General features: G+C 39.2%; 1 protein-coding gene across 1 annotated transcript; it reads left to right on the top strand.

Moving 5' to 3' along the window:
* The first annotated feature begins 112 nt into the window (after window positions 1-112).
* Window positions 113-14,156, top strand: hhat (hedgehog acyltransferase). The gene is made up of 12 exons (XM_084021242.1): window positions 113-239; window positions 786-918; window positions 1,014-1,078; window positions 1,378-1,491; window positions 1,579-1,773; window positions 2,629-2,841; window positions 3,123-3,300; window positions 3,958-4,108; window positions 7,067-7,102; window positions 9,595-9,796; window positions 10,336-10,480; window positions 13,240-14,156. The coding sequence occupies exons 2-12, from the start codon at window positions 822-824 to the stop codon at window positions 13,311-13,313; spliced, it is 1,470 nt and encodes a 489-aa protein (XP_083877368.1). The 5' UTR covers window positions 113-239; window positions 786-821; the 3' UTR covers window positions 13,314-14,156.

A 14,156-nucleotide genomic window follows, 5' to 3' on the forward strand; every position in this document is an offset into this window, starting at 1 on the left:
CCCTGTTCCGAATGGAATACCTGGGATAAGTTGACGAGCCACTCCCGCACAGTAGGGGGCGCCCATGCTCTTAAAAGTTATTTTCCACTTCAAGGGAAAAGAAGAAGAATGATTCAATACCTCTGATTTTGAAAGCCGGGATGGACAAACGCTAAGTTCCTCCGGTCCAAACGCTACGAGTCATGACGTGCAGTCTACAATTTACAGCTTCGCAATGGACACAGACCCTTTATTATTAGGTAACAATGCAACTTGTTCTATGTGATAGCTAGCTTAGCTACCGTAAGCTAACTGCAATTCAAATAGGATAGTTTGCGGACGTTTTCAGATGAACTATCAATGTGGGAATAAAACGAATGACCAAAACGGTTGTGGCAGGCTTTTCCCAATCTCAAGACGGTGCCCGGAAACTTAACGGTAGCTAGTTTGGTCGCTGGAGAGGGAAGCTAACGCTACTTTACTTTGCCTCTTATGATCTACGTCACAACGTCTGCGGAACCTCTGGGCGCATTGTTACCTAGCAACAGCAGTGATTGCGCTTTGCTAATGGTTTGCCATCACGTCACGAATCATGTACTTCAGATGACAAAAACGCGTTAAGGTTGCAATTCCATACTGATATCAACACCAGCGCACAATTTTATAGGTTCATAACGTGAAAATAAATTTTTTTGATGTCCGGAGGTATTCCCACAGATATAATTGATATAATTTTATAATCCAATTTTAAGCAACTCTGTAACTGCCAATTAGTACTTGAGACAAATTGCCTCACTCTGTTTTAGGTGCACTTTAGCACAGTGATTTTGCCTGATGAAATCATGGCACTCCTGCCATGGTCAGAAATCTTTGCGTATTGGGTGCTGTCCTTTGGCTCTCATCTGTACTCTTTCTACCAGCTGCACAGATTCTCCAAAGGTAAAGTAGATAAGACAGTTCTGTGTGTTGGTTCAATGAATTGAGACGATGGGGTCAATAACAATGAAGCTGCTATTTCCTGTTTTGTACCTTAGAGCATGAAGCCGGATTAGAGAGAGAATTCCATTTGGAAAAAGGCCTTGTCGAGGGTTTTAAAAGGGTAAGTTTAGTGTTGAATTTACTGATTGAAAAGCAACATTATGATGCATATCACTGAAAATTCTGTTTTATGTCCACACAGTGTTCAGTCCCAATTTAAGCTTTTTTGGTGTCACTGAAGGCTTTAAAACCATGTTTTATTCAGCTATGAATAAGTTAAGTTTTAAGCTAAGTTTTTGAAAGACCTTGTTCAATATAAAATGAATGGCCATTAACACATCTTGACATTTCCAAGCATCTTTTCAAACAGGCTTCAGGTGTGATTGAAAGGCCCTTAGTGAAGTAAGTTGTTTTTTTCAGGACCCACTAGACTTTGAGTGGACTTTCTGGACTCAATGGGCTAAGAAGTCTTTGCTGTGGACTCTGATAGGTCATGGCGTGATATCAAGATTGACCAGTGTCTTTTACCCCAAGGTAGGAAGCAGCTGCTACAGTACTGCCAAGTAGAATATTGCTATCAGGTGGGAGATGTTTCAATCGAACATTTGTTTTCTCCAATAGTTCAGGGTGCCAGCACTCACGATATATGGCCTCTTAGCAGCCAGTAGTGTGTTGGGGATCAGAGGTGTGACTGTACTACTGGTCCACCTATGCCTGTCCTTTTCAGTGGCCCAACTGCGAAAGTCTGCTCTGTCATGGGCCTGCAACCTGCTGTTGCTCTCCACACTTCACATGCAACCACTTCAAGAGATCCAGGTGGGTTGGGATCACCTGGATTAAACTTATCTTGCCTTAAAATCATTGAACAGAAAACTTAAACATATATTTTCAGTAAAAGTTAAAGACACATTTAAAAAGCTTTTTGCTATGTGAATCAAATTAAAGAGTCACAGAGAATAAGGGACCCAATTTCTACTTGAAGTGAGTCTGTGTCTGTAGCCTACTAGCATTGTATAAATTAACCATTTCAATATGATACTGGAAGTCAAGTTGAGATTTACTGTTTGATTATTTGTTATCAATTGTTTCACCTGCCATTCATTATCAGCAAATGTCATATTTGCAACGCACACAAGGGGGCGCATGATACCAAGGGGACATACAAGCATTTGACCACTCAGCTGCATTACTCTATGGCCCTACCACAATATGAAAGTTGGGTGGATTGGAAAGCATATTCTTTTTCAAAATCACTCTTTAACTGCAAAGTAGGTGTTACACCAAGCAATGCTAGAGCCTGGCAACTGTACTCCAGTCACAATGCTTGGAAATTTGAATGTATGAAGTCAAATCGAGCACTCCTGTACACACAAAACTGTACACAGTGAAGTCCTGATTTCAAGCCCAATTTCTAAAGAATTGGTATTCCCAATGCTCTTCAGAAGACCTCATTAAAAATGTCTCAAGCATATGTTTATTCCTATGAGTTGACAGATTTCCACAATCAGTTGTCGAAATTTACTACAATCTGCTAACGTTCTCATTTTAATGTAATATTATGTGAGTGATTTTGAAAAGCATATCTAAATGTAGTGCTGGATTGTCACAGATAACATATGGGTTCCCCGGGAATGTGTTAAAAATAATTGGCCATTCCTCTGTATTACACAGAGAGGCTGGTATAAGACTGAGGAAGAGTACTATCTGCTACTCTTCAGTGTTGCTGTCTGTGGCCTACGCTTCATCAGCTATAGCCTGGAGCATTGCTGGTGTCCTGTAGACCGTGGAGGAGTTGTGCAGCTCTGCTGGTTATTTTCATACACCTTCTATCACCCATTTTTCTACAATGGACCCATTATCACATACCAAGACTACATCGAGCAGGTAAGAGAGCCAGCAAAAGCTACTCCTGAATTAAACTGCAAATGCTATAAAATTGCCAATTGTTTCTGTCTGGAGGAGGTTGACTGCTGTTCCTAAGTAGAGGCGATCTCAGGCCACCCTTTTAAAAACAGAGCAGACATGCGTGGTGGGTATTTCACAGCAGGATAATAACTATTTTCAGATATTTAGAGAAATGCCTACAATTGATTTGATCTGATGTCATCTGCCTCACCTTTTTATGCCTGCTTGTTTTTTAATGAGTTCACTTTCTACACTTCCAGATGGGGAGGCCCTCTGAGGAGTGTGACAGGGACAAATCTGCTTTCAGTAACTTGGTGCTAAAATCAGGACGGATTATACTGTGGTGGTGCACCGCAGAGTACATGATCCATGTAATGTACATGCACTCCATCCAGTCTAATGAGACCTACTTAGAAATCCTTCCTCCCTGGGCCTTGGGTAAGTCTTTAAACTATGTGTTTTTAGCTGTTATGTTCAGCACAAGGTTTATTTTAAGCTTTAATGTTTCCCTGTTACTTCAGACAAACATGGATCACGTTGAATTTAAAAACATCAGAAACAAAATTTATAGATACTCTGCATGCACAGTCCTATATTGATCTATTTTTAGAAGTAAATCTCCTTGGGGAATTTGAAGTTCCATTACTAATGAATTAATTCAGTAATTTACCTACTCACCGTTGTCCTATCTGCCCCTTGCCATAAACAGGTAAAGAAACTAAATTGTTATCAGTTACTGGCCTCTTTTTTGCAATTCTGCTTAACTGTTCTCAGCAGCTCTTTAATGTCAGCAGCAAATGATTTTTGCCAAGTTCTAACATCATCTATTGATCCCTTCTCTGTTGCACTTCCTGAGGTCTCTTCCCTTTTTCACTTAATAAAGGTTTTTTGTGGGAGGTTTCCCATTTTGAACAGAGGGTCTAATAATAGAGGGTGTTGAATGCTGTACAGATTGTAAAGCTCTTTGAGGCATATTAGTGTATTTCGGCTTTATAAATAAAACATATTCAACTTACATAGGAAAATGATCTAACGTGTCTTAATCATACAAATAAGAAATCTGACTTTGAACCCTTCTCTTCCTCCCTGTCATAGGAGGTCTGGCCCTGGCACTCGTCCAGTTCTTTTATGTGAAATATCTAGTGCTGTTTGGCCTTCCATCCATGCTGGCTACTTTGGACAATCTAGTTCCCCCAAAGCTTCCCCGTTGTGTCAGCATCATGTACAGTTTCACAGGGATGTGGAGGTAAGATCACACAGTAGAACCAATTCCATGCCACTGACATAAATCTAGTATTGTATTGGTCTCGCAGCATTCCTTAACACTTAAATGACCTGTTATTCTTAAAGAAAAGGTACATTTAGTGTCAAGTACCCGGAGTGCTCACTGTGCTTTGGCGGATTCAGACCGAGCAAAGTGGATTGTCTTCTGTCATTACTGACAATCAGAACAATAGGTCACCTCTGCCTCAGGAAGATTATATCATTCATCCAGACTTGACCTTAAATGGTTTATTCACTGGGACTATTCCTACATTTACAGGCTGCTTCTTTCTAGCAGCATTGCTTCGACAGCAAAGTTGAGCAAATTTAGATAGATTTGTCCCTATTATTTAAAGTAAAATAGGCATCAGACAGGAGAATAATCGTAATTCTAAATCTGTCACTTTAAAATTATTGAAAAAAATTGCACTGATAACCCAGATAGCGTGTTACCTCTTGCTACAAAAGTACCCAAGATAAAAAGAAAACACAAACCATCAATTTAATCTTTCCACATCAATTTAATCTTTGAATAAATACAATTTCAAACAAAGTCTCTCACTCATAAAATGTCCATTAATTCAACAGAAACCAAATTCAAGTCCTGCTGAGAAAATCAAATGTCCTTTAATTGAATAAACTGTCCAAGGAGACAATGAGCAGGGTAAGGGCCAGTACAAAAATAGATGCAATTAAGCTGAGGGTAGAAGGGGAGATGAGAAGTTCTGCACATCAACCTGACGCAGGAGAATAGAAGAGAGAAAGAAAACAGACTTAACTTAATGTGCAGTTCCAGCAAAGACAAGGAAGTCAACAGCAACATCCAAATTTGTTGAACAAGATTCATCCAAACCTGCTCCAGCGGTTCAAGTCCAGGAAATCCAGCTGGTTCTTAGAACAACTGCTGCTCCGTTTACTTTTATACAGCATTTTTCTTTTTTGAAAAAAGATGTCCACAAACTGCATTCATCTCCTTTGGATGCTGTCGCCCGTCTTTATTTTCTTTATGGACATTTTGAGCCTTGTGTGCACACTAAACACGGGGTTACCAGGATGCATACAAACATTTTAAAGAAGAGACTGTCACATGGATCTTTAGTCTGGAGAATTAAATTAACACAGGAAATGAAAGGGAAATGAAGGATTTAAGATTGAACATAAAATGCATGAAATCAGAGGAATACAAGAAGAGGCTATTATTTCACACCTGGTTTGTTCATCAACCAGTTATTTTAAGTTTGCATATTGAAGCTGTTTTGACAAAAATGCGTAAAGAGATTATTTGATAATTGCCTTTTCTCTGGTAAGACAAGACAAGCCTGGAAGACATTAAAATCAGACGAAAACAAACATATCACCAATAGTACATAAGACAGCTTGGTGTCAGCAAGGTAATGTGATGTGTCGCAGCCTCTCACACACACATTTACCAGGTGACAACGTCAGTTAAGTCTGTGAGGATTTAGGGCAGAAGGCCTTATAGGGGACATTTGTTCCTCTGATTTATCTTCTCGCCTTCCCCACTTTTCTTGCTTGTTGAGGTTGAAAAGGGCAATTCAGTAATTTATTTCACCCTTTCTGCTACACATGTTGAGCACACACACACACACTCCCCACCAACATCTATAAAGTACATTTCATGACGATTGCTATGTTTATTAAAATCATTTAACACTTTTGCCACCAAGCAAGTGACAAGACTATGCCTGGTTTATGCTGAAGGGGTCACAATTGCTCAAGTTAAATGAACACACATACATTGCAGTGCTTGTAAGATAGAAATAAAGCACCTTAATCAGCAGGACTTCAAATATAAAAGGCTAAAGGCAACAGCCTTCCACTGCTTTGAAAAACATAGGACATTCAGGTTTATGCAAGTTTATGCTCTTTGTCTTCACAATTTAGCTTTGATGACTTCCTTGATGACTTGGATGCACAGTTATTCTGAACATAGGGAAGACTAATGGCTGATACACTGCAAAATATGAACCTAGTTACCAGTTTATTAGGTACACCTAGCTCAAATTATGATTTTGGAAGCTGCAGTTTGCTTGTGTTTTTATGATTTTGAATTAACAAAAGTAGGCTAAATAACAGAAACATCTGTCTGTATAATGCATTACAACTCAACATCATCACAAACTACATTCGTCAAAATAATATAGTTCTTTAGCTAAGGATATAAAATAATTAAAGACATTTTAAGATAAAATAATAAGAACAAAGATAATAAAGTTGAACTAACACCTTTCTAAATTGTAACTCTCTTGAAAGTAGAATTTAGTGTTTTACAGGACTGATCCTTAAGACTGCATTAGTTTCAGCTAGATGTACAAAATATACTGACATTTGAGTGTCCGACCAAGATTTAGACTGCCCAAACATGAATGCAAATCTCTTGATATACATTAACAAAAACATGTTGTCATTCAAATGAATCAGTGTTTGACTGTGAGTAAAATCTAGATTCAAAATGACCAGGGTAGAGATTTATACCCCTTCATAGCAAAATCACTCTGTTCTTAAATATAATTATCAATGCGGAAATGCTCTCTTAATTCAGAGCACATACAATTGATGTTGAAGTCTGTGTTTTTTTTTTGCTGTAAAAAAAAAAAAAGGCTATAGACTAGATTGACCAATGTGCTGACACCGAATGCACTCCAATCCGGCCTGTGTGCTGAGCTGGCCAATGTTGACAACATTGATGGAATGTATAAAGCTGTCCACTGACATCATTCACACAACAGCTTCAGTTTATAGGCAGCACACACACAAAAACACCAATCTGCTTAATGTCAAAGAGTGTGCACACAAACGCATACCCATCATGCTTAGTGCATATGTAGCGCAGTGCTCAGGTGTTTCTCACTCAGTGCTATATTATTATGTAAATTTCTGACTCACTATTCATTTCTTCCATTTTTTTTTTCATTCTCAGGCACTTTGACAAGGGTCTGTATCGATGGCTCATCAGGTAAGAGGCACTTCATGAGCGTCGGGCAGACTAATTCAGATGTTAATGATTACAAAAATGTGAAATGTCATCTAAATCAAATAATTGCTCTAGAATATCTATTTTATCCCCCCATCTAATCTATGTTGTCTGTCCATCTTTCTGACTACTAGGTATTTATAGTTATTTCTATCCAAAGTTTGTGTTGAATTATATTAGGAATAGCTTGCCTTGTGTTTAATCACACTGTATCTGTTATTTTTTGCACACTTAGTGTAAGGAGCTCGTTTCCTGCAAGGCATTGAACTTGACAGTTGAATAACCTTAAAAAAGGTGGCATTTTCCAGCTGCCTGCCCACATGTTTCATCATAATGGATAAGGATGCTGCATTTGCATGTAGGCTTTCTCATGATTATGAGATGTTGTTGGTGAACAGTTCTTCTGTTGTGTTAGTGCTCCCGCACCCTGGAGAAATGCCTCCTTGTTTAATATGTGCATACGTAATGGCTGCATTATGTGTCTGCTCACTTGTTCTTTGGACAACACCGTTATTAGTTTGTCTGCTTTTTAATGATAATACACTTGGCTGAATGCAGCCTATTGGGAGGTGACGGTCCACTTGGTAGGCGCGGGTTGCCATATTAAGGCAACGCTACAGTGGCACGGTTGTCAGAAAACCCACTGATGTTCTGTGAAAAATGTTCCCTTGTCTGCTTTTTGTTTGCTAATTAGTTTCGGTTTGCCACATATGGCGCGCATGTACACCTGCCTTTTCAGATGCAAAAGACGAGTTAAGAAGGAAATTTTGCCCATCGTAGTGCTAATTAATTTGCTAAATATCCCAGCATTTAAATTGCAAATGTAAGTTTCCATTTTCATGCCGTGTCCATTTGAAAATGGTTATCTCCTGCTTAGTGGCCTCACTTGAAATTATCCTGTTGCAGATGCAAAATGATACCCATGACACAATGCCCCAACGTTCCTTCTTGTGAAAGTGCTTTTAAAGAGGTTTTAATGCAGTTCTGAAATTCTGTTGAATTTGTCTGAAGAGCACCAAATGAGTGCGTAGGTGTTAAATGATGTGCTCTACATGACACCCCGTCTCCCTGGGCAGCTAAGTGGCTCATTCTTCACCATTCCATTACGCTTTCCCTGTCTGTGTTCCACTGTGTCTCGTAGTTACCAACCGACAAAAAAGCTCCTTCTGGTTGTTTGATGGAGATATTGCTGCACACGAGAAGGAGCATTTGATCACAGATTTTCGGGGGGGGGGGATAGTTATAAATAAATAAGTGGGGGCATGGATTGATGTGGGTGTGATTAAGTACGCGTGTCTCTGTGAGAGCAGACACCAACAAAAACAGTCAGCCAGGCAGTCTGCATGTCTGTCATCTGCATCTTCTGCTTGCAGTCAGGTGTTTCATAACGCATACAGTAGATCACTCAGGTGCTGCAGCGATGCATGTCTTAGAATCATCATATTGTGATTAACATCTGTTTGGAATTCATCTACATCAAATTAATGTAAATAGACCGATAGCTACTCAATATGTTTAGGTATTCAGTTGGCTCTCGCTCCACCACTCTGGTTGCTCTCCATCTGCTTTCATGCCTACTTTCATCCTCCAATATGGCCAGGCTGGCCACTCTATTTGAGGCTCAGAAAATGCTGGCTCATCTTTCAGGAACATTGATTATCCACAGGGTGGCTGAGATAATTAGTTCCCAGCTCAGCAACACAGAACGTGTTTGTTTGTGTCTAAGTGTGTTGGAGTGATGTAGCATGTTAAGACTCTCGGTACCTCAGGGACGGACGATCTCACAATATCCAAGGCCATTTGTCTTCACGGCATGCATCTTTACTTTATTGGGTGGGATATCACTATACCATGTGAACTGTAACATGAATATACAGCTAATTTTATATCACATGAACTGTAATCAAATTTAAACAGAAAAACAGTCAAATTAAATGTATGCATTATTTGCTACATATATTGACTGTTTGTTTTAACCAAAATGTTGAAATCAGACCTCAGCCAACCCAAACAAGAGCTACCTAAAGTGATGGAAAAAGCTGAATTTGACTTAGAAAGTGGTTTAAATGTGTGTCAAGGTTTTGGTGCGAATAAAAAAAAAACACTTTGGAATCATTAACCCAATTACAGATTATTTAAAAACTTGTTAGCATTGATTTTCCCCAAAGTACCTCTATTTTTGCACTGGACGTCACAGCTTGGTGATTTGATTCAACATCAATGAAAGGAGGTGATAATTTGTGTTATTTGCACTCTGAGCATTTTTGTGCCATTTCCAAAGGCTCTTTTAAACTTACATCCTCACTATTCACTGGCTGCGATATGTCCACGTCCTGTTCTTACAAAAGATCTGTCTGTTATCACCATAATGACCATTATTATCACCATTTATAGCATTTTCTTTGTGTTGGACAATTTGTCATTCTGATTGTGTTTTAATGGAATTCTTTTCAAGTTTTAAACTGATGTTCCAGATACATCTATGTACCGTTGGGAGGTTCAAAGCATGGTCATCTTTCTAAAATGATGTCAACTGGCCTCGCTTTCGGGTTCGTCTGCCTCTGGCATGGTGGCCATGACTACTTGCAGTACTGGGCCCTGATGAATTGGGCTGGAGTTCTGGTGGAAAACGGACTGAAGTCTCTGTTTGCCTCTTCCTTTATTCATTCCATTGTTGTAAGTTTGTTATCCAAATCCAATTTACCTCCGACAGTGCAAAAAAAAAAAAAAGCATGTTAAAAGAGTGTAAAAATGTACATAGATGTAATTCCCTGGTTATTTCATCAATTGGATTTCCAGTTAAGATGTGTTACCGTGATGAAATCTTTCCTGTAGCTAGAAATGAAGGCTTCATGTAATCTGATTTGAAAAAGGAGATAATGCCTGGAGCTGCTACAGTTAGTACAGAGTTGGAGACAAACTGGTTGGATCCTGTCATATCTAATTGGCATGTACAGTTAACCACCAACATTATTGTGAGCCATGTATTTCCAATACATACACAATAGAAACATTAATCTTGCTTCTGTGGCCTCTAGCCTTGGGAAAAGGTTAATGTTCTCAAAATAGTCTGATGGCAGACTGTGTAATCCCCTAGTTTATGGCCACGCAGTTCATTAGTACCAGGTGCTTTGCTCCTCTTTGTTTCTCAGATTCACAATGAAAATCTCTTGTGGTTCTCCTGCAATTCACATATTTATTTACTGATTTCCCAGGAGCAGAATTTCTCTGCTGCGATGGAGAGGCGTTGCATTGCCCTTCTCTCTGCCTTCTCCACTGCCATGCTCATCCTGTCTAATCTGGTGTTCCTTGGGGGGATACATGTCGGCAGAATCTTCTGGAAGCGTGTCTTCATTCAAGGTAAATTGTCTTCCACAACACTTAGAAGGAATGTCTGCGGGCCTTCTGTCTTGCAGGATTGGTTCAGTTGGCATTTATTTGTTCTATTGTAGTCAGTCACTCTACAGTCTACAGTCTACAGTCACATGGTCTTTTAATTTGACTGTTTAGTTGCATTGTGCAACATTTCCAGCAGCATTCTACTACAACTACTATTTGAAGTAGTACTACTAACAGAATAGAATATCACATGTAAAACTATGACATGGTAAACATAAATATTAAAATTTTAATAGTAAAAGCAATGTTGATGGAAGTAAGGGTCCAGGACTATAAAAATGTGTTCTAACAAGAGGTTATACCGAGGCATTTCATGGGCAAACTCTTCCCAATAGAGAACATCTGTTTGTGGTTTTGCCAGTCCCTGTTTTGCCCCCCATGTCTTTGTTTGGCACAGTTGCTACCTAAAAGGAGATGGCAGGCCTCCTGAAAGCCTGTCTACTCATGATAAGCAGCCTGAGCTGCACTCGCCACTGGGTTGGGCACAAAGTCAATGTCAAGAGTTTAGCTCAGCGCTCATAATTCATCATGAAATATAATAAAGCATGGACAAGAACAGTTAATTAATGCTCAATGAAAAAGCGCAATTAACTCATTTTTAAAGCATTGTTATTATATGTTATTATTTTGTTGACACTTGGGATCATTGAAACAAGCTGTAAACACAACAGTGTCATCTTTTAAAGTGTTATGTGCTACCTAGCAAACAGTTGCCTATTTACACATCCAGCAGATCCAGAATAACATTTCTCTTCTGTAAATGTCACACAGTATCTTCAAGTCAAGCTGAGCAGACTGACAAATATTCCAGTCACCAGTTAAGCTTTATTGTGACGGTAAAAAATAAAGTTGGAAGCTGGGCAGTCTCACAGCAAATTGTGTGTAACATTAAGCTTCTTCTGACTTGGTGTAAATAAGTTAAAAGAAACCTAAAAATAATAGCAGGTTGTTTTTCAGAGTAAGACCTAGAAACTAAATAGAGAATCTCAGTTTGCCTTTATGGAAGTTCATTCGGGCCATTAAAATACAAAAAAAAATAAAGTATTTTTTAACTTACTTCAAATGTTTAAGTAGACCATTGATCAAACCACATTATCATGTTGTTGCTTGTGTACCTGTGTTTTTGTACTTGACAATGAAATGTAAGGGATTCACCAGAAATGCCTGAAGCTATTCCTTGTGCCGGCATGTTTCTGCATAATAAAACACAGAGGGAGAGTTGTGGTTTGCTTCATTAACGTGAGATCAATGCTTTTAAATCAGCCTGTCTGGGATTTTTTTACTGGTGCATGCACCAGCATAATTGCACTCTTTGACCTCTCTGCGCAAACAAATTCTGAATCACAATGTGTCTGTAGTCGTATATATGTTGACTAAGGATGTGTCTTTGTTATCTTTGCATGCTTCCCGATACACCCGATGTAAGAATACTCACAAGTCATAATGCGAGTGACATAGAGAGTTGTTAAAATTGTGATCCTTCAGTAGACACAGTGTGTCGTATTCATTCAAAATGATCAATCATTACATTCAATTAGAATATGTACTCCAGTGGACTAATCATAGTGATGAGGCTAATATGAAGACGTTAAGCAGATTTAGCATTTTAAAGCATTTGCTAATTAGCACTACATGACATTAAGTACAGCTGAGCAAATTAAAATGTTGGACCTGGCGACCGATGCTCGATGAAAACAAAATGTCATGCATTTTCTAATTTGTTTACCCACACGAGTTGATGTTTCTATCAGTCTAATGGCAACATATCCAGAGAGATGGAAAAGCAAGAGGTCAACCAACCAAGTTGTCAGTTTTTACTTTACTGAGAAGTCCACAGTCCTTGTAATCACTTTCACCTAATTTCAACATGAAGTACTCTGTTAATCAGGTGGCGAACGAAACCATTGTGCAATTATAGCCCTGGTTGATTAGAGTCATAGTCACATGCAACTGGAAGAGATTTGATTTTGTTCACTCTCTGACAGGAGCTCGTAATAAGTAGAAGGAACAACGGTCACGTTGCAAAATGGAAGGTAGATTCAACACATTTAGAAGTTACTCGCTGTACACGTTCTACACTCATGGTGCGTGCAGGTCCCTCAGCAAAAAGGCTTTGTGTGATTGATTGAGATAGTAATGCATTTTCAAATTGCGTGTGAGCACGTCTAATGTGATTTAAACCAACATTAAGAATGATCTGGCATTTGCTGGAAATTATGCAAATGTTCTGTATACGAACAAACAATTCATTTCAGCATTGCATGGAAATATTTATCAGCAAAAATCAGGCTTTTCCAGCCTTAGCGTTTCTCTTATGCAGACAGGAAATGGACAGTACAGCTGTGCATAAAGCAGCCTGTGTGTATGTGAATTAGATTTTGACATGAATGGAAAAGAATAGACCATTGAAAAGCATTGTGGGTGCAGGTGCAGGTTACTGAGATAATCTGGAGGCGAGCCAATTTGGGGGGGGGGGTACAGACAGCTGTCCTTACCTGCCTGCTCGACCCTCTAAGACGCAGCTATAAATAGAACAAGAGAATAACTGTAACACAAACAGTACAGCATAGAGAACAACCAAAGTGTCTACTGCTCAGTTTCTCTAGCTCTTGCAAAAGAATGTAGTTACCTCAATATAGTAGTTACCTCAAAAAGACTCTATGTAGCAGTCAAAATATTTCCTGTTATAACTGAGCTAATTGCTTTTCTTTTCATTTTAGGCTGGTCGACCATGGCGCCGCCTATGCTGGCTTTCCTCTACTGCTTTGCTCAGATTGGACTCGAGTGGACTTGACCTTGACTTTTGAATCAGAGCGAGAATCTCTGCTACCAGACAACCAGAACAACCTGCTGAGTCTAGTGCCTTGTCCTCACCAGCCAGGGTCTCTGTGGCACACCTGGCTCACAGCCACAGAACCCGTCCAAAACCTGGCAGAAGTGCAGCTGAGCGGCCACTTTTCACAACCTGCAAGACAAGGCAAAATCTGTCCGTGAGCTAAGACTTAGAGGATCAGTGCTGATTCTCTCTCGGTAGAGTTTCAAACTGTAATAGAATGAAAATCAGGGCAGTCTCTGATAAGTGCCTTGGCAGTGTCGAGGCATGTTTTCCACCCATTAAGCTATGAATCACTGGTATTCTAAGAAGCAGTAAAAGAAAATATGGGGCTGTATCTGTCTTGGTTATAGGGCTCTGATAAGGTATTGCTCAGTAGTGCGGTAAGCCTGAGAAATGCTGATTTCGTATTTACCGTCGCCACAAAAGCATTTGTGTATTCAGTGGTAGATAAAAGGCACATAATAGTGAGAGCTGCAGGAACCTGATTAAAGTCATTATTTTCCCTTACAGATGCATTTGGGTGAAGTAGAATCACTCTGATATTTGTAGATGTATTGCTAAAATGCTTCATAGGGACAACACAATAAATTTTGATTCACCACAGTAACGATGATGGATGACCTTTCTCCACTTGAATGCAAGCGAAAGGTATTTTTTGAGTATGGATTTAAAAAAAGAAAACGCACAAGCTGTTGGTTTTGTGCTACTGTGTTGTTATATAATGTGTCTCCACAATGTCAACTGTACAATACATCAGTCTACCTTTTGGATTAAAAATGTAACTTTTCCATTTTCATGATT

The sequence above is a fragment of the Eutrigla gurnardus genome (genome assembly GCF_963514095.1).
Source record: "Eutrigla gurnardus genome assembly, chromosome: 11".
Classification (NCBI taxonomy): domain Eukaryota; kingdom Metazoa; phylum Chordata; class Actinopteri; order Perciformes; family Triglidae; genus Eutrigla; species Eutrigla gurnardus.